The 22,170-nt window shown below is 42.6% G+C and overlaps 1 protein-coding gene across 4 annotated transcripts in view; it reads right to left on the bottom strand.

The window, feature by feature from the left end:
- LOC115909770 (fatty acyl-CoA reductase 1-like) overlaps positions 1-19,191 on the bottom strand; it is a 132,222-nt gene extending 113,031 nt beyond the window's left edge. Inside the window, exons 1-2 of one of the 4 annotated variants that reach the window (XM_030959329.1) lie at positions 18,393-18,487; positions 2,838-2,907 (exon numbers count right to left, since the gene is read on the bottom strand). In XM_030959329.1, coding sequence (XP_030815189.1) covers positions 2,838-2,845 — 8 coding nt within the window. In that variant the 5' untranslated portion in view covers positions 2,846-2,907; positions 18,393-18,487. Of the gene's footprint in view, positions 1-2,837; positions 2,908-18,392; positions 18,488-18,619; positions 18,858-19,098 lie in introns of those variants that run through there. The other 3 variants (XM_030959331.1, XM_030959333.1, XM_030959332.1) reach the window with 3 other exon arrangements.
- Between the last annotated feature and the right edge of the window lie 2,979 nt (positions 19,192-22,170).

Below are 22,170 nucleotides of genomic sequence, written 5' to 3'. Positions count from 1 at the left end.
CATGTGAATTTTGCTCTTCTAGCCTCAATTACTGCAGTGAGAAGACTAAAACTCAGGAATGCAAATTTGCTCATTTGTCCAATTATTTTCTTATTCAGTGCTTTCTCATGGTTTTTGAGGACATGATTTATGTTTCCTGAATAGCCAAGCTTGGTAAAACTAGTGCCATTTGAGGATAACAGAATCTAAGGAGAATCATCCCAGAAGGTAAATCAAAGTGTCTATGAGTCAGGCACAGAGGAAGGGTCCCAAGGTTACCCGCTCCCAACTCATCTGCTCAGTTTATAGGCTTCATTGAACAAAACTAAATTTACAGCATGCAAATTAAAAAAGAAAAGTGACATTTCACTGCACAGTTGTATTTACACTGCATTTCATAAGACTTTTTAGCAAGAAAATGAAGCATTTTCAACAACTTTAAAAAATCCCTAAACTAACACAGTTGACAAGCCTCATACCTGGATGAAAACCACTTACTTGACTTATTTAATAAACTTACACTTAGCATGATAATGCAGTTCCCTTTCAGTCTGCAGCAGACAGGAACTAATACCCTCTGGCATTTGGAGGACACACAAGACGGTTTTGAGGCATTAGATCTACCCAAGTAACTACCATGTAGGACAGTACCCTCCCTTTACTGAGCCTTTGAATTATTCTAGCTCATAAAATCACGCTGAATACCTTCACAATTAGGAGATTTACTAAGACAGTATAACACAGACAAAGAAAGCTTTGCCTTCAAACTTGGCCAAACTGTGTTTCTGCAGTTTGTAGCACTTGCAGCACACAGACTGACTCCATCCCATGGCAGGAGGCCACAGAAATGCAGACTGCTGCTCTGGTAATGCCTTGTGGTTTGGGATTTTGCCGTTCCTTAGCAGTTATGAAAACAAACCACTTGACAAGGCCAGAATTCATGACAGAGAAGTGTGGTAAACAGAGCAAAACTTACATATAGCGCCCTACCTTTTGAAGTACCAGCTAAGGCCTTAAAAAGAAAGTTGCTGTAGTCATGATACTAAGGTTACAAATAACGTACTGCCTAGTACAAAATCAGAACAAACCTTGACACTTTTTTCTTCCCCTAAGTTATCCCACACTGAAGCACAAAAAAAGATTTCTGCTGGTTACCAAGTTCTCTGCAATTCTAGTTTAGTTAAACACCTTTTTTAACCATGAAAAAAGTAAATCAAAAGTCTTCAGTGACCATAACCAATGCAAATCACTCATTCTGCTGGAATTCCACTGCAAATCAAATCAATAATCATCATCATCATCATCATCTAAAAACAACACCAAAATATTAAATTACACCATCCAAGTTATTCCAGCACAAACACAAAAGACAGGCTCTGCACTAGCACAGTGGAAAAAAGTGACAGATCAAGGTTTTGAGGGCACATGTTAAGCTTTCAGGTCATCAAGAAAGTGAGCATTCCATACCCAATATGTTACAGGTAGGTTTGGCTGGGATGCAAAACCTGGCTCGCAGCACAGTCCCACATAACACTGCCACTCCAACTCTATCAATTCACCATCAGCAGTAGCTTGGAGCCAGAGAGAAATCATCCACAAAGACAGAATTTTAGAGAAGGGAAGCCAGTTAACTGAGTCTTACATGTGAAGCATGAGACTCAACAAGCCTGTGTCAGAAGTGGCTCACAACCTTTGGGACCCACATTCACACATGAAAAGTTTTACCTACAAATGCCATGTTATACTTTGTAATCTCATGCTAGTGTTCATATAAAATTTCCATTAGGAACAGCATTCCAAAATCAGAACAGACTGTATTCTTGTCATATGTATAAAGTTCATGCTGACTCTTGGGTTAAGTAGCTTGTAACCAGCTTAACTACAAGATTTAGAGGCACTGGTGTGTTTCCAATAACTCCCAGGTGGTCACACGGCGATGACACTAGTCACACATCAACAGCCTTGTTTTAAACATGTTTGGGTTCAAAAAATCATCTGTGCAATGTGATGCTCCTTGAATAAAGCTTTAGCCATATGCTTCACTCCTTCTCTCCAGTGACACAAGTGATTTCACTTCTACCCTACATGTTTTTATGGCATAACAACGTCTTCGTTCCTTTTGGTTTAGGGCACCAAGCGCCCAAAGAGAGGTATTAGCAAGGCTCTTCGGCAGGTGTGATTTCAGGAGAGGCAACTAAGTTACAACCTGAGGTAGAGATGAGTCTGCTCTCAGAACTCCCTGAAAAATAAAGAGAAATGGGTGGCATCATGTAAACACCATGACTTTGGTACAAAGGGCCCAAAACCACTTCTCACCTATTCTATGGAAACAAAGGCCCTTCAATAAACTGTATTTATATCACACCTCAAGAGCCTTGAATCTCTCAAATAAAATCCACTCTAAAGTCTAAGCACAAAGTGGAATTTAAAATTAACAAGCCACTTACGACATGACAAAAAGAACCAAGAAATCCAGGTAACACTACAATTTATTTCAAAGCTATGTGACTGCAAACGCAGCTCAGAATTCCCAGCTGGGCTGCTCAGAGAAGAAAGAGCAGATCATATCCAAGAAACTAAAACTGATTTATGCTTTTGTTTTCATAACAATGACCCTTCAGCTTCTTGAGCAAAATGCGATTACACATGATTGCACTCTTACCTTAGTTACTGTCACTCTGTAGTTCTTAAATTCATTTCATAAATGCTCTTGCATAACCTATGGGGTTTAACCAGAATCAGGTTTGTATATTCTAATTCCTATGTGCTTGTGGGTTTATGCAAGTAACAATGAGATTTGCTGGCTGCAGTCACACAGTTCACTTCCAGGAAGGATACCCAAGAAGACAGGTACTGACCTTTCCATCCTGTCTTCTCAGATACCCTTTGAACATATCCTTACTTCTGACTGCTGCTCCTGGTTCTGGACTGAAAACAAAAATGAACATGCACATATTCCTAACACATGAATAATGTAACTTACACAATAAATGTTTGCCAGAACATTTTTTCTTTGAAATGTATTTTCAAGATATTCCACAAGTAAATTTCCCTTTTTTTGTATACCTCCTCTGAAATCTATACTAGGTCATAATTAACCCCCAACATATCCAGCAGAGGCAGAGACATTCCTAACAAGAACCTTTCCAGTAAAACTGCCACAGTGTACACTGATGCTTAAATTAAGCTACAATAATTAAACATATTAAAATAAACACAAAAAATAAGCACAATAAACATATTAAATCTAGAAACTGAAAAACTGTGTTCACATCCAAAAACAACTTACTGAAAATCTGAATTCTTAAAAATAATTTTGTTGAAATGAAAATGAGGCTTGGTAGGGGATGAATAGGAAAAGCAATTATTTATTTCATTTCATATTAATAGTTCATTGCTAAATACAGATATAATTTACTACATATAAGATCAATGGCAACTTTCATAATTACAGTCATGGCTTGGAGGGATAGAGGGAAATGTTGCTATAGCAATACCAACCATAAGAAGAAAATCCACATCTACTCAGAGCATCATTTCTACATTGCATTGTTTTTATAGCAAAGCCCAGCACAGAAGAGTGCAGTAAATCAAGAGTAATACCAATTTTCATCACATAGACATAGTCTGGGCAAGCATTTCACAGAAATATCCTGAATAAGGAAATGATGACCACACATCAAGTAAAACTGTGTTCAGTTTAGTACTTTCATTCAGTATATGTCAATTAAGGTCAAGATTTTAAATCTAAGCTCTCCTAAGCCAACTTATCACAAGTTGATTCAGAAAACAAAATATTTAGGGGTTGGTTGGGTGCTTTTCCCCTGTTCTCTACATAATCCCAAGCAGCCTAAATGAGATCCAATCCTCCTTAAAATGGCTTGACCTAGGTCTGCAGGGTTTCTTGGCTCAGGCAGCAAGTGAAAGAAATAAAACTGGTTTGGAACTGGAATTAGCCCTAAAGTGAATATAGGCACATTTGCATGCTCCTACCCCTGACGCAGCTGGAATCAGTGCTTATCTGAGAGTCAGATAAAATATGAAGGATGACCAACATACCATTGCAACACCTTTTCCTGGCCAGCCTCAAGGGAGGGAATTCCCACCCACGGGTTTCTGGCAATAGGACTTGGCCTGTGGGTTTGGGGAATCGGGACTTTGGGTGTTTCTTTCTAGCTTGTCAAGGGTTGACCCCATTCTGTCTGTCTCCGCTCCTACCCTGGATTACTGATAAAATCATGCTTCCAATTATCCTGGCTTTTACCTGACTACTTTTTCACCTTTCCATGAGCTGGCCTCTTCAATTAAATCTTGCGGCATTCGCAATCAATCACAGTCAGATTTAAAACAAGGATCAACTCAATTGAAAACAATCATCAACACCTGTGAAAACAGATCTACTATGATTCTGACAGCTGATTTTCTCACGTCTCTTTCTCTCTTACTTTTGACAAATTAAGTTTCAAAAACAGATTTCTATACATTTCTACAGTTTCTAGAATGCCTACAGAGAAGCAATAACTACAGTACATGTAATGCTCAATAAGTAATTCAAATTAAATAATTCTGATGAAATCCAAATTATCTGGCTTCCAATGATCATGTGAACATTGTGGTGTTCATGCCCAAGGTGTGTCAAAAGAGTAGAAAATTTGAAAATGGCTAGGCAATATAAACACACATCTCACACAGAGTTAGGGACTCCTAGTACATGGATATATTTCAAGCTGACAGTAAGGAGAAAATCTTTATAGAAGGACTTCCACTGTCCACCATTTCAGATTCACCCTCGTGGACACAGGAATGTCACAGCTGTACAAAATCCTTCCTCTGTATTGCTCATCCCTGATGTCTTGGGCAGAATCACAGAAAAACACAAAAAACCCCAGTGCAATTCTTTGCAGATCAGCAGTTAGATTCTCCACTTGCAGAAGGACTCTCATCAGTACTAGATGAGGTCTGCCACAGCCTGGTCCAGCTGAGTTTCAAAAACACCCAAGGAAAGACTCCACCACCTCTCTGGGTGGCATGTTAAAACTCTTGTGCTACTCAGTGGTGAAAAACGTTTTCCTAATGACCAGTCTGAAGTCTGAACTTCTCCTAATGGTCAGCCTGAGCTGCAATTTGTGACAGCTGTTCCTTGTTTTAACAATCTGCCCCGAACAAGAGTTTATTTCCATAGTAATTAGAACTTGTCTTTAAGAAGCTACAGGCTTCTGTAAGATGGCCTCTTCTTTTGGGCAAAGTGAAACAGCCCAAGGACCCTAATCTCTCCTCATTACCTATGGTTCCCATGGCTCAGAATCACCTTGGTAATCCTCTCTCCATTTTCTAAACATTGTGCTTTGCATTTGAGGAACCTCGGAACTGACTGAAGAACCAGAGTACTCAGCAATGCTGAGAAGGACAATTACTTCCCCAGATCTGCTATTCATGGAGACCACCATGCTGTCTGCCTTATTTGCAATGAAAATGCACCACTAGCTCATTTCCGACTTGGCAGCAATCATTACATCCCATAGCATTCCCACAAAATGTTCTCTTCAGCCAGCTGCCTCCCAGGCTACATTGCTGCAAGGATCTGATCTGCACTTCAAGAGCTTTCTGTTAGCCAAATCTTAGGCTTCCTAAGACCCAGCTGAATTGCTTTTCTATCACTTCATGCACTAAACTCTCTCTTGTGCCAATTTAATGTGATCTATAACTTTTCTCTGGGCGCATTCCATCCCACCATCTAAGTAATTAACAGAGAGGTGACATAAGTGGCCCAATCCCTCACAGGCCACTTCTTATTTCTCTCCAGTGAGACACTGAGCCATGAAAGACTACACTTTGAACTCCAATATCCACGCAATTTTCAATTAATCTAACAATCCATATACTTCCTCAGTGAGAGATGATAACAAAAACTGGAGTCAGAGAGTCACAGGATAGTTTGGGTTGGAAGGCCCTTAAAGACCAGCCAGTTCCCACTCCCCTGCCATGTGCAGAGACATCTTCCACTAGACCAGGTTGCTAAAAGTTCCATCCCTGGATTGGGCATTCACAACTTCTCTGAGCAACCTGTGCCAGTGACTCACCATCCTCACAGCAAAGAATTTACCCACCAATATGCCCACATCTACATATTTGGTTGTTTATCACAAAAGGCATTCAGGTTCATCAAATACTTCTTGCCCCGGTACTTTTGGGTAAACTATTCTTGATTATCTTCTCATTCTTCTCATATTTGAAAACAAATTCCCTGGAGACATGATATATAACATTTCTAGGGATTGCAGAAGGCTGACTAGCCCTAAATTATCCTTCTTTCTCTCCTTAAAGGATGGTTATAATAAATAATGCCTTTCCCTAGTTTTCACAGGAACCTCTGATATATTTTCATGGAGAACTGCAACTGCAGAATTGCAATTGCATCACCTATGTCTTTCAGCATCCTAGCATAAATCCCCTCCAGCCTGATAGATCTGAACATAGCCAGCTTTTAAAGATAGTTCTGAGTAGCAAAATATTCTGTTTCCTGTGCTGCACTGCTTATTTAAGTTCTCCTAGGCAAGCTTTGCTTTTGTACAAAACTGTGTTTGGAACAAGAATGTATCGTGACTCTTGGCTGGTGGGACAAACTGCAAGACAGGCCACCTCTTGCCCATGCACTCAACCCCACACTGCTTGGGCTCTGAGGACACAGCATTTATCCCCACCCCACCCCACCCCACCCCTATAAAACTGGAGAGGGCTCTGCCCTCAAGCTCCACGAGCAGCTATCGACCAAAAAGTGCTTCTCACAACTAGCCAGTGACATTAAAGAGAAGAGAACCCAAATATTCAGAGCACTAGCCTCAAAATACTGATTAAGGGAGAAGAACAGAGAGCCAAGAAATACCCACACCACAAAGAAAACTTTCAAACCAGTTACTTCCCTTCAAAGTAACTGAAGGAATGAAGAAAAAGAGTAACCCACCTTTCTGACACATGACATTAAACTTACTTCACAGGACTAAAATTACTAGGTTCCACATGGATTCTGCTAGGATGTGCTTACTACACAGGTGAGACCCAGTGAGACTCTTCTTCACTGACATAAAAGACTCTCACTGCTGCCTTGACAGATCTGCCAGGCTGACTTCCTGAATGCTCAGTGCAAGAGTGCTACCTACCCTTTCCCCCGCCTTTACCAGGGACCTGCAATCCGCTGCAGACTCGTCACTACTTGTTTCTGAGTTGAGAAACAGGAGGACCCAAATGCCGTCTAATTGCAGGATTTCCAGAGGTCTTCAGATAAAGCCCTCTGTGCAGATACCAATTCTCAGTACTCAGAAGGGAAGCTGTTTCCATCATACGCAGTTTTTGAACACTACTCCCTACTCCATGTGTTTGGACAACACATACACTCTGCTACAGAATAGCAGGATGGCTCAGGCTGGAAGGGACCACACTGGGGCAGCTGGTCTCACTTCCCTGCTCCAGCAGGGCCATCCCAGAGCACAGGGCACAGGATTGTGTCCAGAGAGGTCAGGAATACCTCCAGTGAGGAGACTCCACACCCTCTCTGGACAATCTGTTCAGGACTCAGTCAGGAAAGAAGTTCCTCTGCCTCATGTCCAGGTGGAACCTCCTGGGCTCAGTCCCTGCCCATTCCTCTGGTGCCATTGCTGGGCCCCTGGAGCAGAGCCTGGGCCCTGCTCAGAGCCCTCCCTGCAGACAGGGACACCCAGGGCTGAGGCCCCTCTCAGCTGGGGCTCCTCTCCAGGCTGGACAGCCCCAGCTCCCTCAGCCTTTCCCTGCCAGAGATGCTCCAGGCCCTAAATCATCTCCACAGCCTCCACTGGCCCTGCTCCAGGAGCTCCATGTCCCTGCTGTCCTGAGGCAGCCAGAGCTGGACACAGCACCGCAGATGTGTCACACAGGGCAAAGCAGAGTTAATCTCATGTTCTTTCTAACAGTGAAGTGGGAAACAAGTGCAAAAGACTGCCTTGTTCCTTTTCATTCAGCCTATGTCATGCTAGCAGACCTCTGTATCTGATTTCAAATCTACCATGTTTACCTAATTTTTACATACTTTCTACTACTTATTATCACTCGTGTGCTTTGCTATGTTCCCTTTGCTTTCCAGTACTAATGCCACACTCTTACGAAGAAAATGCACATCTCCAATGAGTGTGCGAGTAAACACTAAGTGCAAACTTAATAGGATCACTAAAATCAAGGTTTTCTGGCAGAAAACATTCTCAAGAGGATAGAGACCACACTACCTGTGGCCCAGCATATCTTGTTCTTGTAGTATACAGTCCTGGTGGAGAAATATTAGTAGAACTTTCACGTTTATGCTAAAACATCAGAAGGTATGTTCCCCCGCTAACAATACACCAGATATTTATTTGCATTAAAGAAGCTATTTAATCAAGGAAGAAACACTCAAAAAAACCCCAAAACCAAAAAACCTCAAAAAAAACAAAACAAAACAAAAAAACCCAAACAAAAAAACCCCCACCCAAACAAAAAAAGAGTTCTACAGTTGTAGGCTTACAACCTATGAATAGGAGGACAGCAAAAAGAGAAAATTGATATATTTTACCCTAAGAGTGCACTCAGATCAGAATTCAGAATTTGCACTTAAAAGGAATGAAGGTAAATTTCCATAAAGTATGAAAAATGTGGCATTTTAAAAAGCTAAGGCAATCAAATATGACCTTTTCATCATGGAATTAATTATCCTTACTGTATTTTCCCGGCCTTATTCTTCCTGAACTTTCAAAGAAATTATCAAATAGATGCAATACCTCTATTAGTGCAAGTGGAACTTTCTTGATTGCTAAGATTTTTGCACAGCACTGTACAGAGTAAAAACCCATCTACTTACGGGACACTCCAGTGAAAATCTGTAAATGATTTAAAAGATGTTGCTGCTAGCAATTACGAGCACTTTAGATAAAAAGCATCTTTGACAGGATATTTTGGGTACTACGCATGGAAAGGACATAAGGTTGCACATAGCAGGTAGGATTTTTGAAGTCTAAAAGACAGAAAAAAAAAGAAAAAATAAGAGCAAGGAAGTGCCTATTTTATTTTATAAATGAGTCAGTAGTACTGGGTAATATTTTTACAGAGCTGCATGGAGCAAAGCACCAAATGCTGCCAATGCTACTCTAGAGTGATAATATAGTCAACACACTGAAAATTATATGTTTAGAGTAAAAATCGATATGAGGACTTGCATACATTTCACAAAACCAAATCCTACTGGCTTAATTAATTCCAACAAGCAGATGTAATAAATTTAGCTTACTCTTCTTACCCAGGAAACAAAGTACAAGTTTCCTGCTCTGTATCTAGGAATGCTATGAGACCTACTCTTAGAATTCCACTTGTTATTTAAGGGCTCACAGTCACAATCACATTAGTCACATTCAGTGTAGGTCTATGTAGAAACTAAGAGAACTACTCTCTTTGAAAGCACCCTGTCATTTAATGAGACTTACAGTACTGTGAGTGTTTTAACATTTTGAACACATGAACCTCAGATCAGAAACAAGTTCCTATCAAGGGCTCCAGATCACCTTACCTCATCTCCCAGAACAAGACTTACCTAAGCTGCCAGGGAATTTAAATGTTAGTGACAAGCAGAGAAATTGGGTTTTGATAAATGCAGATAATGTCACTTCAGAAGGCAAGAACTTCCCCATCTTCAAGGATGCAATCTATGGTCAGCAATGGAATCCCTGGCATTGTGTATTATTTGTTCTTTTTTTAATGTGCTTATCTAATTTTTAACGTAAAATACCAACAGCTAGATGTGCCAACCTATAACCTTTAAGACTGGAAGTTTAAAATCATATTGAATGTCAAAAGCAAAGCAACCTGTCCTCCTGTGTACATCAGCATCCTGGGCTGGGGGAATTCTGGCCTTCCAGAAATGTGACAAATGTGTTCAGTATTAATGCAACTTCAGCCTGCTGATTCACCAGCAGAGGGGTGACTATTAAAACACAAATATTCATTACTTGAAAACCCATGCTGCTGTAAATGTAGCACTGACAGGCAAAAGCTTCCAAGAGGAACCTCAGAATTAATACACACATCCCCTGTCCAAGTGGAATAGTATGAGGAACTAATGCCTCTGTAGGCTGTGATTGACTTGCTGTCAGATCACAGTTAAGTTTTGCATATGTGGTTGGTTCAACAGCATTACGTGTTGGCAGAGTCCAGAGATCTCATCTTTAAATACGGGTGGGGTGTCATCACATCATCTTGGAAGCACATAGTTCCATCTTCTCCCTGATCTGCTTGCTGGGAATTCTTTGTGGACAAGTTTACCAGCTGTAAGCAATGCCTTGAAAAGTCAGTTCTTGAAAAACCCTCACCCAGCCAAAGCAATATGCTTTCCCCTTGGTGGAAAATTTAGCGCTCCCAATGGCAGAAACACAATCTCAGCTGTATATGGGCCAATACAAACATCCAGCAGAAAAAAATGCTGGGCTGAAACACCTGAGGCCACATTTATGAAACACTCCAGTACCAGGAACTGATACTTCTCCACAAATCAGCTGATTTGGACCCTGTAGCAAACAGCACAATTGCCAGACTTGAGACAGGTGCCTGTAAAGCACTGATTTTAGAGTGAATACAGACAGCTTTAGAACATGGTGGAGATGAGTGCAATTCTACTCTTAGTCAAAGAGATTAATACACAGCTAGCAGTCTGCCTGACACTACATAGGAATGAGGGGTCAGGAATAGGCCAAAACAAAGGTGAAGGGATACACCTCCCGCAGGAAATGAGGCTTTGTGGTCACAGCCTGAGCTCTCTCAGCTTAGTGAAGTGGCAGCAGAACAAGGTGAAGGAACAAACCAAAATGCCTGGGAAAGGACACAGAGATTAGGAAACGGGAAATGAAAAAATATTAACTGAGAAATGAATCAAGGATCCAACATTTCCTATCAAATCACTGTGTTGTTTAGGGTACCCTGAAACCTTAAATTCAAGTACAGCAGAAACCCACTGGCTGCTTTCAGGATGCACAGGCCAAGGCAGTAGCCACTGAACATAAATGTAAGAATAATGTAAGAATAAAGAAAAATTAAAACCATAGCTAGACACTGTTATGGCAAATGTTGCTAGTTATCTGCAGAACCACAAAGCTTTTCCACTGAACTGGCAGGTCTGAGTACTGCCTCTAGGTGCAAGATTCGATGGTTATTTTGCTACACACAACAGAGCATGGCATAAACACGCCGGTACCCCCTGGGCTCCTTGCCCTCTCAACTCTGCAAGTGTCATCAACTTTATTTCAGATGCAAAGAAAGGCACAAAGAAATGCAGAGGGGATCACTGACATTTTGTTACATACTAGGAATGTACTGCTCTGGAGCGTCTAATGAAGACAGCAGCAATGAGGACTCAAGGAGGCCACTGGTAGAAACCAGTGTCATTCAATGTCTGTAATATCTTGACCTGGGATTTCACTTCTTCTTGCAACAGGGCTCCACAGGGAAGTAGAAGCAGAACGACATCAAAGCAATAATGTACATTACTGGAGAAAGGATCACAGGGGATGTAAAGAGCTAGGCTGAGAAGTTCCAGCTGCTCTCACAGGAATAAAGGAAGAATCTACTGCACACACTGCATGGCTACCAGAGCTCTGAGGCTGCATAAACAGATCTTTTATCACAAAAGCAAGCAGGTTCTTTCTTTGCAGTCTGCAGGGTGGTAAGGAGAGCAGCAAGGATGCAGTTATACGAGCTGAGGGTTAACTAAGGGTGTAATTCTGTCTGTCACATTCGATTTAGAAATGTGAATACATTTCATATGAGTTTGGGTGTGTTACTAATGGCCGGGAGAGCAATAGCCTCAGGTTCTTCAAAAATTTTTTGTCCAACAAAGGAGTTGAGTCCTTTACATCAATGACATTTACTTCAACAGCCAAAGGCAACCTAGAAGCAGTCCTGGACTGTGATGTTCTCCTTGACTTAAAGCTAGAAGCAATGAATAAGCTGATGTCAGTATCTGCAATAGTTTTGCTAAGGGCTCCTTCTGTAACAAAATTTCACCCTCAAAATTGCCCTTAAAATAAGGTTTAAACAGTCATGCCATGCATTACAGACCAACAGATACCAAAAATAAAAGAGCTCTGTGAGCATGTACTACATCAGAAAATGCTTTAGGTCAGGGAGGCAACTCCTTTTATCTCTCTCCCTCTCACACTCTACCTCACAACAGAGCACTTCTGAAACTCCTCCATTATACACCCACAGCTCAAGCATGGGACTGGAGAAGAAACCTATTCATTTCTGTTCTTACAGAGAAAGATTTTTAAAACTAATGCCCAATAAGACCACATGTTAGTCAATAAGTAGAGACAGATGGTTTTGAAAGGATTTGCAGCAGTCCCTGGCTCCACCATCTCAGAAGCTCCACAGGGTACTGGCAGAAGAAGTGGTTACTTTCCTTTCCTTTTCTTACTCCAGAAAACCAGCAGCTCATCTTGCTGGTTGCCACAAAGGAGCAGTCCCTGGCTCCACCATCTCAGAAGCTCCACAGGGTACTGGCAGAAGAAGTGGTTCCTTTCCTTTTCTTTCCTTTTCTTACTCCAGAAAACCAGCAGCTGATCTGGCTGGTTGCCACAAAGGCAAGAAAGGACAGGCAAAATTCACTCGTGCTCTTCATCCCACCTCCAAACTGCTTTTGCCTCTCCACAGAAGCCCAGCTAAACACAAGCCGCTGCTCTAGGCCAAGCAGTCGGGTGCCCACCTGACAAGAGACACAAATTCACCTCCGTGTTCACTGGTCCCAGCCAGGACCAGAATGGGCAGAGCTCCTGGGTTTGGCAGTCACTCACCACAGACCATGACCATTTTGCTTCTGACCACACCAGAGGATGGTACCTAAGAGAGCACGCTCCAGTGCTGAACCCCAGCACACCCACCCACCCACAGGCCAGAGCCCTGCTTAAAGCACCAGCACCTGTTTCTGAAGGCCCTAGTGATGAAGAAGGCATCTTAGATGCTGCAACCCCACATAGCCAGACAAATGGTGAATGACTTCACATCACAGAGCGATATGGCAATGGGAGCAAACCTCATGGAAGCACAGCTATCCACATCACACCTCAAAACAGAAAAAGTGGGCAAAAAACCATTATTTCATGTGTAAATAATAGAAGTGACAGAAGAATATATTTCCAATGAGTGTCATGTGTTTGGCCAAAGCAATGTTGCTACAGGTGCAACCTTCTCCAAGTTACTGCTACTTATGCTCAGGGAACAAGAACACGCTAAAGACGAAGAGACAGCACGAGTGTCATGGTGTTGTTTTGGGCACACTGCCTCAGCTGGAGCACAGCACCAGCTCCAGTCAGCTGTAACTCTCCTCTGAGCTATCACCGCTAAACACCTTATCACACCTAATGATGACTCAGACCATTTCTTATTCTGCCAATTAATCATTACATGGTGCCACCTCTGGCTACTATCAAAACCGCCTGTAACCATCTCAGTCATTAACTCCACAGTACACTTATTCAAAGAACCTTTTAGAACACTGCTCTGCTCTATTAATGCCCACATATTTTGTGAGTAAATACAGAATCTCTCTTTTAGCATTTACTAAAGAGTAGGGTAGGAACTATACTCCTGAAAGGCCTGGTACTTTTCCTACACAGCATATCCATTTTTCAGATCTTCCTCAGAAAGAGGAGTGATTGGCTCAGTATCAACATAAGACTTATTCTTGCTTTACATTTCTTAAAACAATACAATGGCATAGCTTTGTAAGAACCTTTTTCTTGTTGTTTATCTATCCCACTGTTTACAAAATTGCAGTCAATTAACATTTCCATAATTTCATCCATAATATCAAAGTAGTTTCTGAAGGAATATTCTAGAGAGGGTTGTAACACAATAGTGCAATTATATTCAGCAGCCCCAAAATAAGAAAAGGCCTTTTTGAACCATCTACAGCAAAATAAATCCCCCTTCTTTACATTAAATCAGGGAACCTTTCTTTCCTTCAGACAATTAAGTTTATGGCTACTTTCAGGAATGTAAAACAGAAAACAAACAAACAAACCAAAAAAAGAAGCTGTCAGTCCAGCCAGTCCCAATTTTATACAGCACTGCAGAACAGTACTGAAAACTGAGTATGCTAAAGGTAAACACAAGCCATTCAAAACTGGAATCAAAACTTTGTATTTGTTTACAGAGAGCACCCCATGGTAAAATTGCTTCTTACCTTTGGACGCAATAAAACATGGATCTGGGCTTGGACAAAGGCATGGCCAAAAGATGGCTTTAGAAATTATATTGTAAGCATTGAGGTTTGTGACCAGTCTTGCCATTCTTGAATGCATCAATCAGTCTTCAAGTTTTATATTTTTTCTGTTAACCCCACAAAAGAACCACCTGCTACTCAAAGCAGATATGGAAGATGGATATTGGTATAGAGGGTTAAAATTAATTGAAGAATGAGGAAAACCTATTATAATCACATTTTATGGACACAGTTGTGCCATGATTACATTGTGGAAGGAGAAAAATTAATTGGGAAGGAGAAAACTTTGGAGTCAAACACAACAGCATATTTTTGAGGCACAAGATACCTTTTCCCGTGAGCATGAATGGAAGAACAGAACCCCATGCGATTGCCAGCCACTTGAAACTACCTAAGCAGGGGTACACACAAAGAGAAACAGATTCAAGCAACTCCTGCAAAACACAGCTAATATAAGCTTAGAACAGAACACAATTATAACTGAATTACAGGTATTTCTGCCAAATCTTCAATATGCCTCATGCTTTAACAACAAATATAGTCACTGATTTGAGGGAGAAAGGGTTCCCAGTTTTTAGTAATTATCAACAGAACATTAATTACATACCTACTATTATTATTTCACTATGTAAAGACATAGTTTGATGTAATTTTAACACTACATGTGACTCAAAGACAGCTAAAGAAAGCCTTAAAGCACTATGAAAATAAGAATTTAAAAAAATACAAAAAACACCACAGACAAAACGTCTGCCTCAGTTGGCATTAAAAATGGGGAGCATAGGCTTACCATTCAAAAACAGAATGGAAAAGAACTGTAATAAAAGAAAAAGCACCTACTGTAGTCTTATCTTGAAGGACATAGTTTCCTCTTTGACTCTGTTCATCAGATCCTTGAAGAGTATATCTACACAAGTGACTGAAGTCAGGCAGGCACCTCTCCTCCCTCTCCAGACTGGCCAGATAGGAGTCAAATTAAATCCGGAGGCCACGCAGAAGCATCAGTACAGCACCAAGCAAGCTCGTGATGCCGAACATCCCCTGCTGCAAGGAGCAGCGCGCTCTTTCCCCAAGCGCACAATCTCCACTGATTCCTCGCCGTGTTTTAGTCAGGCATTGAGCCACACCCAGGAATTCATCCAATACAAAACCAGGCCAAGAGCAACAACACGAGCAGATTTGCATTTGGCCAGAAGTAATAGTCCCATCCCAAGCAGGAGGTCGGGAATGAGTAGCCAGAGGTGAGGCAGGCAGGCAGGCCCCCTGGTCAGGCAGAAGCCCACATTTAGGGAGCAAGGTTTGGGGAGTTGCCAGCACAGCTCCACACACGCCAGGTGAAGAGCTCCCAAGCGAGGACTGCCTTTTTTAAATAGCTGCCTGAGCCAGGGAAGTCAACGTCTTTTGGATTATCTTTATTTCCAGACACATCTGGTGATGTCTGACTCTTTCCATGACCCACTGCTAATAATTTAGGTAACTTTAATCTCACTGGATAATATTCAAACTTCCATTTCTTAAGCCTCCTTTGTGGACTCAACTCTTAGGGAAACAATGCTATAATTTTTCATAGTGATAATGCAAAATAATTAAAGGACTATGAAAAATTATTATAGGACAATGCTAATATTATCCCCTGCAGCTGTTATTCCCAATATTTTCTTCCAAACATAGGAAAACCAAAAAACATGCTTAGATAAGCAACAGTCCTCAGATGAGTTGGTACTCATCAACACAGTTTTCTCCACCCCACTGAGTTGCTCACATGATCTGTCCCTTCTATAGGTCAAAGTAATTTGCTATTGGGGAAAAAAAATGGCAAAATCTTCAGAACTAGGAGCTTTCTATGTGAAAAGTATGGGGGGGAAAAGCTTTTTTCCAATGACAGTCTAATTCTGCAGGATGCTCCTCTGGAGCAAGGATCTACACTCTGACACAGGACTCAAAATCAGATTTCTGAATACAATGACCACTTGTTTGTGTTGTCCACTGCACCATGTAGCCAAATGACAGTTTCTGTGCCTTTGGTCAAACTGCCAACAGTCCCTGACACAATCCTTCTGCCCTGTCATCATCCATGTTTCTCTTCCTGCCAGCCCTCCCACACCTTCCCAAGTCACCCACTTCCCCAAGATTCAGGTTTGTCAGATCTGAACTGACTTTGGGGAAGATACAAGAAGCTTATCAGTTAAAGCTGCTTCCTGTAACAGAGCCACAAACTTTGTGCCTCTGTTAACAGGCAATTTCCTATTACTTTCCTAGTAGCTGATCTCTAGATATTTTTTCCCAGCTGACATGCTTTGGGTTCTATTTACTAAGCCTTTTCTCACATGGTCTTCAAGATGTTTTAAAATTACATTTACCCACCACTAATTTAAACAAGCCTTGACAAGGATTAAACTTGAATCGTGAATTGGAAGAACTGAAGATTTGCAGCTTTGTTACAATATCAGATCCATCCTCAAACATACTCCAAATATAGTAGAAGGCTGGCCTAAATCTGCTATTCCTTCATGTTTAATTCAGATACCTTTGAGTGAATGCATCCCTACTCCGCTCAGTTTTCTCATCCCCAGTTCTCATCACCCATGTACTGAAATTAATGGTGACTTTAACTTAGAAAAATACCCCAAAACACAAAGGAAATGTTTTAAAACACTATAGTTATGCAGAAACTAGTTGTCAGAACCACACAATAGATCTAGAGGTTAAAGCACTACATTGCAACAGGCATTTTACAACTTCACTAAAGCAACTATCAATTTTTAAACTATGTCGTTTCTTCAAAGAGAAGACGAGTCCCTAACTCAGTAATGAACAGAACTTGGATTTTTCTAGTCAAGAACATTATAGCTAAGCAGGAAACTATGATGCTTTTGATACAGCAGTGCAAATCAAAATAAACTCCAGTAGCAGATCTCTGTGCCACCAGCTTCTTAACAAGTGGGGATGAAGGTTCCCAGAATGTCAGCATGCACAGAAAGTTACACTCTAAACTAACAAGCCAAAACAATGTGAGCTTTGGTATTAAAAGTTCCTGAAAGGCCTTGCATTTTGTTATGTTTCTGGGATCATCTAACAGTTCAACTGTACACTTGTTTTAATACAAATTCAAGTGAACCAGGATTAGAGCTGATAGGGATTTTGGAACGCATTTTTCTAGCCTAAAAATGACCTTCAGAGATAGCAAACTTTCAGTCTAAATAAAGATGCAAAACTAGCCTTTTGACTGAATTTATAGTGCAATATTTCTGGATGAACTCCCATTTAGTTTTACTAGCTCCTCCCCAACAAGATAATGGTCTGTCATTAGTTATATGTTTCTCTAGCTATGCCCTTAAAAGGCTCCAAGTAAACACGAAAAAACAAATTGTTCTGCGTAACATTACTGTAAAGGACTGTATAAAACAAAACAAGGTCACATGTCTCTAGTTCCCAGAGAACCGAAGATATCCTCACAGGATCCTGTACCAAAATTTGTCTTTGTGGCGCCCTGTGGGAAGGGGGTAGCAGGGATATCCAGTCATTTCCCAATCAAGAGACAGAAAACATCACTAAGGCTCTGAGTAAGGCTCTTTCCTCATATGAATAAAACTCTATCGCTATCTAACACCACACTTCTATTGAAAAAAATAACCAGAAACAACGTATGGGCCTAAGAGCAGGAAAGCAAAAAGGCAACCTTCCCCCAAAAAATTAGATTAGATCTTTCTTTATTTTGAACTGTATCGCACTGACGATTTCCCCTCACCCGCAGCCAACCCTCCGGCGAGGCAGGGCGGGAGCCGTTCGCCACATCCTCTCTTCATTCACAGTCTCACCCCGGCATCAACTCACCCAAGGAAGAGCCGAAGGACCAGCGGGGCTGGGGCCGCCGCCGCCCCCGGGGCACCGCCCAGCGCCAGGGGCTCGACCCCACCGCTCCCGGCTCCCCGGCCGCGGTACCTGCACGGCACGACCCCGCCGGAGCCTCCCAGCCCCGCGGCAGCCACTGCAGCCAGCCCGGCCCCGCCGCCTCCCGGGCATCCTCCCTCTCCAGCGTCGCCTCCTCCTCTCCCTCGCCTCCACACCATCTTCTACCTTCTACCTTCTTGGGTGTTTGGGGTTTTTTTTCTTTTCTTCCCTCCGCCGTGCCCCAGCGGGTTGTTACCTTCAACTGCCGCTTTTCCGACCGATTCCTGTTTCCAAATCGCTGCCCCCCACCTTCCCCAGCACGCAGGCGACTCCCGGCAAAGAAGAGGCGGAGGAAAAGAGAAAAAGCAAGCAAAAAAAACCCACAAAAAAACAAAAAAAAACCACCAAAAAACAATGAAACAACAACAACAACAACAACAACAAAAAAAAAAAAAAAACACGGAAAAAAAAAATAAAACCCACCCAAATAAAATTAACAACCTCTCGTGGCGCTCCGGGTGTGACAGTGTGTATCCGGTCGGGGGAGGGAGGCGAGCAGGAGCAGCGCCTGCCCCGCTGCTCCGAACCGGACCGGCGCAGGATGCGCGCGCTCGCCCGGGGTGCGGACTGGGGCCGGCTGGCTCAGCGCCGTGGGCTCTGCAGCAGAACCCGCCAGGCACCGCCAGGGCGGGAGAGCGGGCCCCGCCCCACCCCCCGGCAGCGCTCGGCTCCGCGTATGCCCGTGAACCCCCGCCTCAGGCTGCCCCTTCCTCCGCGGCCGCTGCCGGCGGCCCCTCAGCTGTGGGGCAGAGGCGTGTTCGACGATCCGGCCGCTCCCCCCCGCGACTGTGCCGCAGGGGGTGCGGACACGCCGTGCCAGCCCTGCAGGAACCAGCAAGGCAGGCGAGAAAAGGCTCCCTCTCTCCCTTCCCTTCTTCCTGCCGGAGGGCTCCCCTCCTTACCGTGCTGCCGGGGCTCCTCCGCCGCCTCCGGGCTCGCTGGGGCCGGAGAGAGTGGCGGCGGTGGCGGCTCCTCCTCAGCGCCTCCCAGAGCCCCTTCCCCACTTCCCCACCCTCGTCCTTCCTCGCTCCGCCTGCGCCGGCGTGAGCCGGCGGCCGGGAATGCGGGAAGGTTGGTCGGGCTGCGCTGGAGCCCTGCAGGCATCCAGGGGAGGGTGGGGGAGCCCCAAAAGCTCCTAAATCCATGGTGAAGGGGCAGGGCGAGTGGTCCCTCGGGTGCCCTCCAAGGTTATTACACCTCCTTACCCTCTTCAGTTTACAGCAGAATTTACGGCTGCGCTTAAAACGGTCAGGAAGAATGCACAGAAACAGAGTTATAAAATAGGCATATTAAGTTAATTACGCAAATTGTCTTATAAGCGTTAGGGGAAAAACGAGATTTGCAGCATACCTATTCAGCCTAGAATACCTGCTTTTAAAACCAATATTCATTTTGTCTCTTTGGCAATAGAAGGTACACCCTCTGATCTTTTCAACATAGCATCAGAATCAGCAAGGTGAGACATTTTTATAGTCTCTTATTACACTTGCAGCATGTATGAGCATTAATTAATTTTACAAGGTTGTGTTTATTTCATTATTTCCTTCCATTTATTAGTACTGGGAAAAAGCCAGCCCTGGAGAGATTGGGTAAACTGCTCACTGATGAGTGAATCGGTATGAGAGCTATCAGCAGAACAACCCACACAAAGGGATTAAGTACTGCACCCACAACTGCAGCTCCCCCACTTCCAGCTGCTTGCTTGGGCAGTTTATAGGCTACAGGTGCTTGCCACTTCCACATGAGACCTACCAGTGCCTGTTGGCACATCTGGGCACAATCTAAGGCTAGGTGGAATTTCTAAAGCCTCATTTCACCCCATTCTGCCAGGTGTCCTTACAGTACATGTGCCAGTCACCTTCATGTGACACAGGACATAGGGCTCTAAGACCCAGGCAGACCACAAAAATCCAACCAGGACACAAGGTCTGTGTCACCTGCTCTCTACACTACACCTATGGATTGGAGTAGGGTCATACAGAGCTGAGCAGGTGATTCATCCCACAGAAATGGGTGGGATGTAGAGAACTTTGCCTTCATCATTCATACAGATGGAAGAAAAGCTTCTGCCTTCTCCAATACCCAGGTGCTGTCCCAAAGGTTTGGAGCACTCAACAGGAGAGTGGAAGCTCTGTTTCAATTTAATTTTTTGCATTTACAGGGAAAAACAACCTACAGCTTCTTTTACAATTGGACTTGGTGATCTTAAAGATCTTTCCCAATCTCAGTGATTCTGTGATTCCAGCAAAGGAGTTTCAGATTTCATTCACTGGAAGTGTAGCAGGAGGAAACTTGCAAGGAAAGAAACCACAGGAAGTGGTTCTACCGGAGGAGGCCCCAGCTGTCTGCAGAAAGTGACTGATGGTTGCTGGGATGTTTCCAAGTAAAGAGAGTTTTGGTTGCCTGCATCACAGGCCTATTCTTTAACATAAACATCTGCCTTGACAGGCTGGCCAGGCCTCTGTCAAGACTAAAAAGTCCATACCTGAACTGATGGTGACTGACACCGAAATGAGGAACAAGTAGACAAAGACGTGACTTAAAAGAATAGTCAGTGAGGGATGGCTTTGTTCAAGGACCATGATCTTGCACTTTGAAAACTAACCAGAAGGAAAGTTTTTGGGAAGCCCAAACGAGACAGAACTATCGTAATTATTATCTTTCAGGACACCAAATAGAGGGCTTGATAAGCAACAGTTCCTTCAGAAACTCTTCCAAGAGACATTGTATAGGAGATATACAGATCTGCAAACTTAGTGAAATTTCTTTGGGAAATTTCCAAAAAGCAGGCAGGCTAGAAGAACAGTTCCCAACTAAGAACCAATTAGGACATTAAACTGCGTGCGTGTCAGAATCGGTTCATGACAGCTTCCCAGAAATCTCTAGGGGAAAAAAAATGCCGAGAGCATAATTCGATTGAGGAAATGAAGAAACAACAAGGAATTGCGCCAACCTGAGGAGGCTGCCCTTTGAACCCAGGAAATGAAGGTAGCAATGAAGCTCTCAAATGTGTCAAGGGCTAGGGAGAATGTGGAGGCTTCAGCTTGAGAAGCAATAATAATCTGTCTGAAGTCTTGTGGGAGTCTGTAGGAAAAAACTTACATGCTTTTTTGGAATGAGATGGACAAGGATGAACTGCATGAGAAGAGCACCAAGTCAAAACATCTGCAGTTTCCTCTAAAGAGTACTGCAAGTGGTTTCATAAACTGGGAAATATGCTACAGGTCCTCAAAACTCACTCTGGAGCATCTATTTTTTGTTGTTGTTTTTTATTTCATTTAACTAAAAGATAAGCTTTCCTTAGCTTCTTCCCAGATGTCAGTTTCTCTTTGAATTCTTGCCAAGGCAAGCAATTCAATCTTGATGAGGCACTCTGAGCAAAGCAATCATTCATCCATTAAGCATCCAGAGGGGAAAAGAAATATAACAGAAAACGTGCAAAAGTAATTAACCTTTTTCCCCAGAAATTTATACCTGTATCTTTACAAAGTAGCGGCTTGACCTATGAGATTTCTGTTTCTTTGAGGCTGATAAAAAAAAAGTCAAATGCAATAACTATTAAGTTTATTCTATGCAGAAAATCATGTCTCTATTAAAATTATTTTTATCTACCACTCACTCCTACTTATGGCTGCCCAGCTTCAACAATCTGAGCAGTTGAATTGAAATCTTTTCTACATAATGCTTGTTTAGCAACAAAATGTTAAAGGGACGCCTGTTATCTCTATGGCTCCCAATACCCACTTCTTATATTTCTGATTTAGCAAGTCAGCTTGCCCTTTAATCTTTTCTCCAATGTGATTGTTCCTCTGGATTTGGAAAGGATATATCTTCTGCAGTTTTTAGATGCCCCAGACTAAATGATTCCATTATTTTTTAATACAGACCAAGTGAAGGAAACTGAAACATAATGGAAGATGTTGATGATTTTTGAATCATCTATTAGACAAATACTAAAATTCTGATTAATGGAG

This window comes from Camarhynchus parvulus, chromosome 1A (genome assembly GCF_901933205.1).
Source record: "Camarhynchus parvulus chromosome 1A, STF_HiC, whole genome shotgun sequence".
NCBI lineage: Eukaryota > Metazoa > Chordata > Aves > Passeriformes > Thraupidae > Camarhynchus > Camarhynchus parvulus.
The sequence above is the reverse complement of the archived record's forward strand: the minus strand, read 5'-3'. Positions and strand labels throughout refer to the sequence as shown.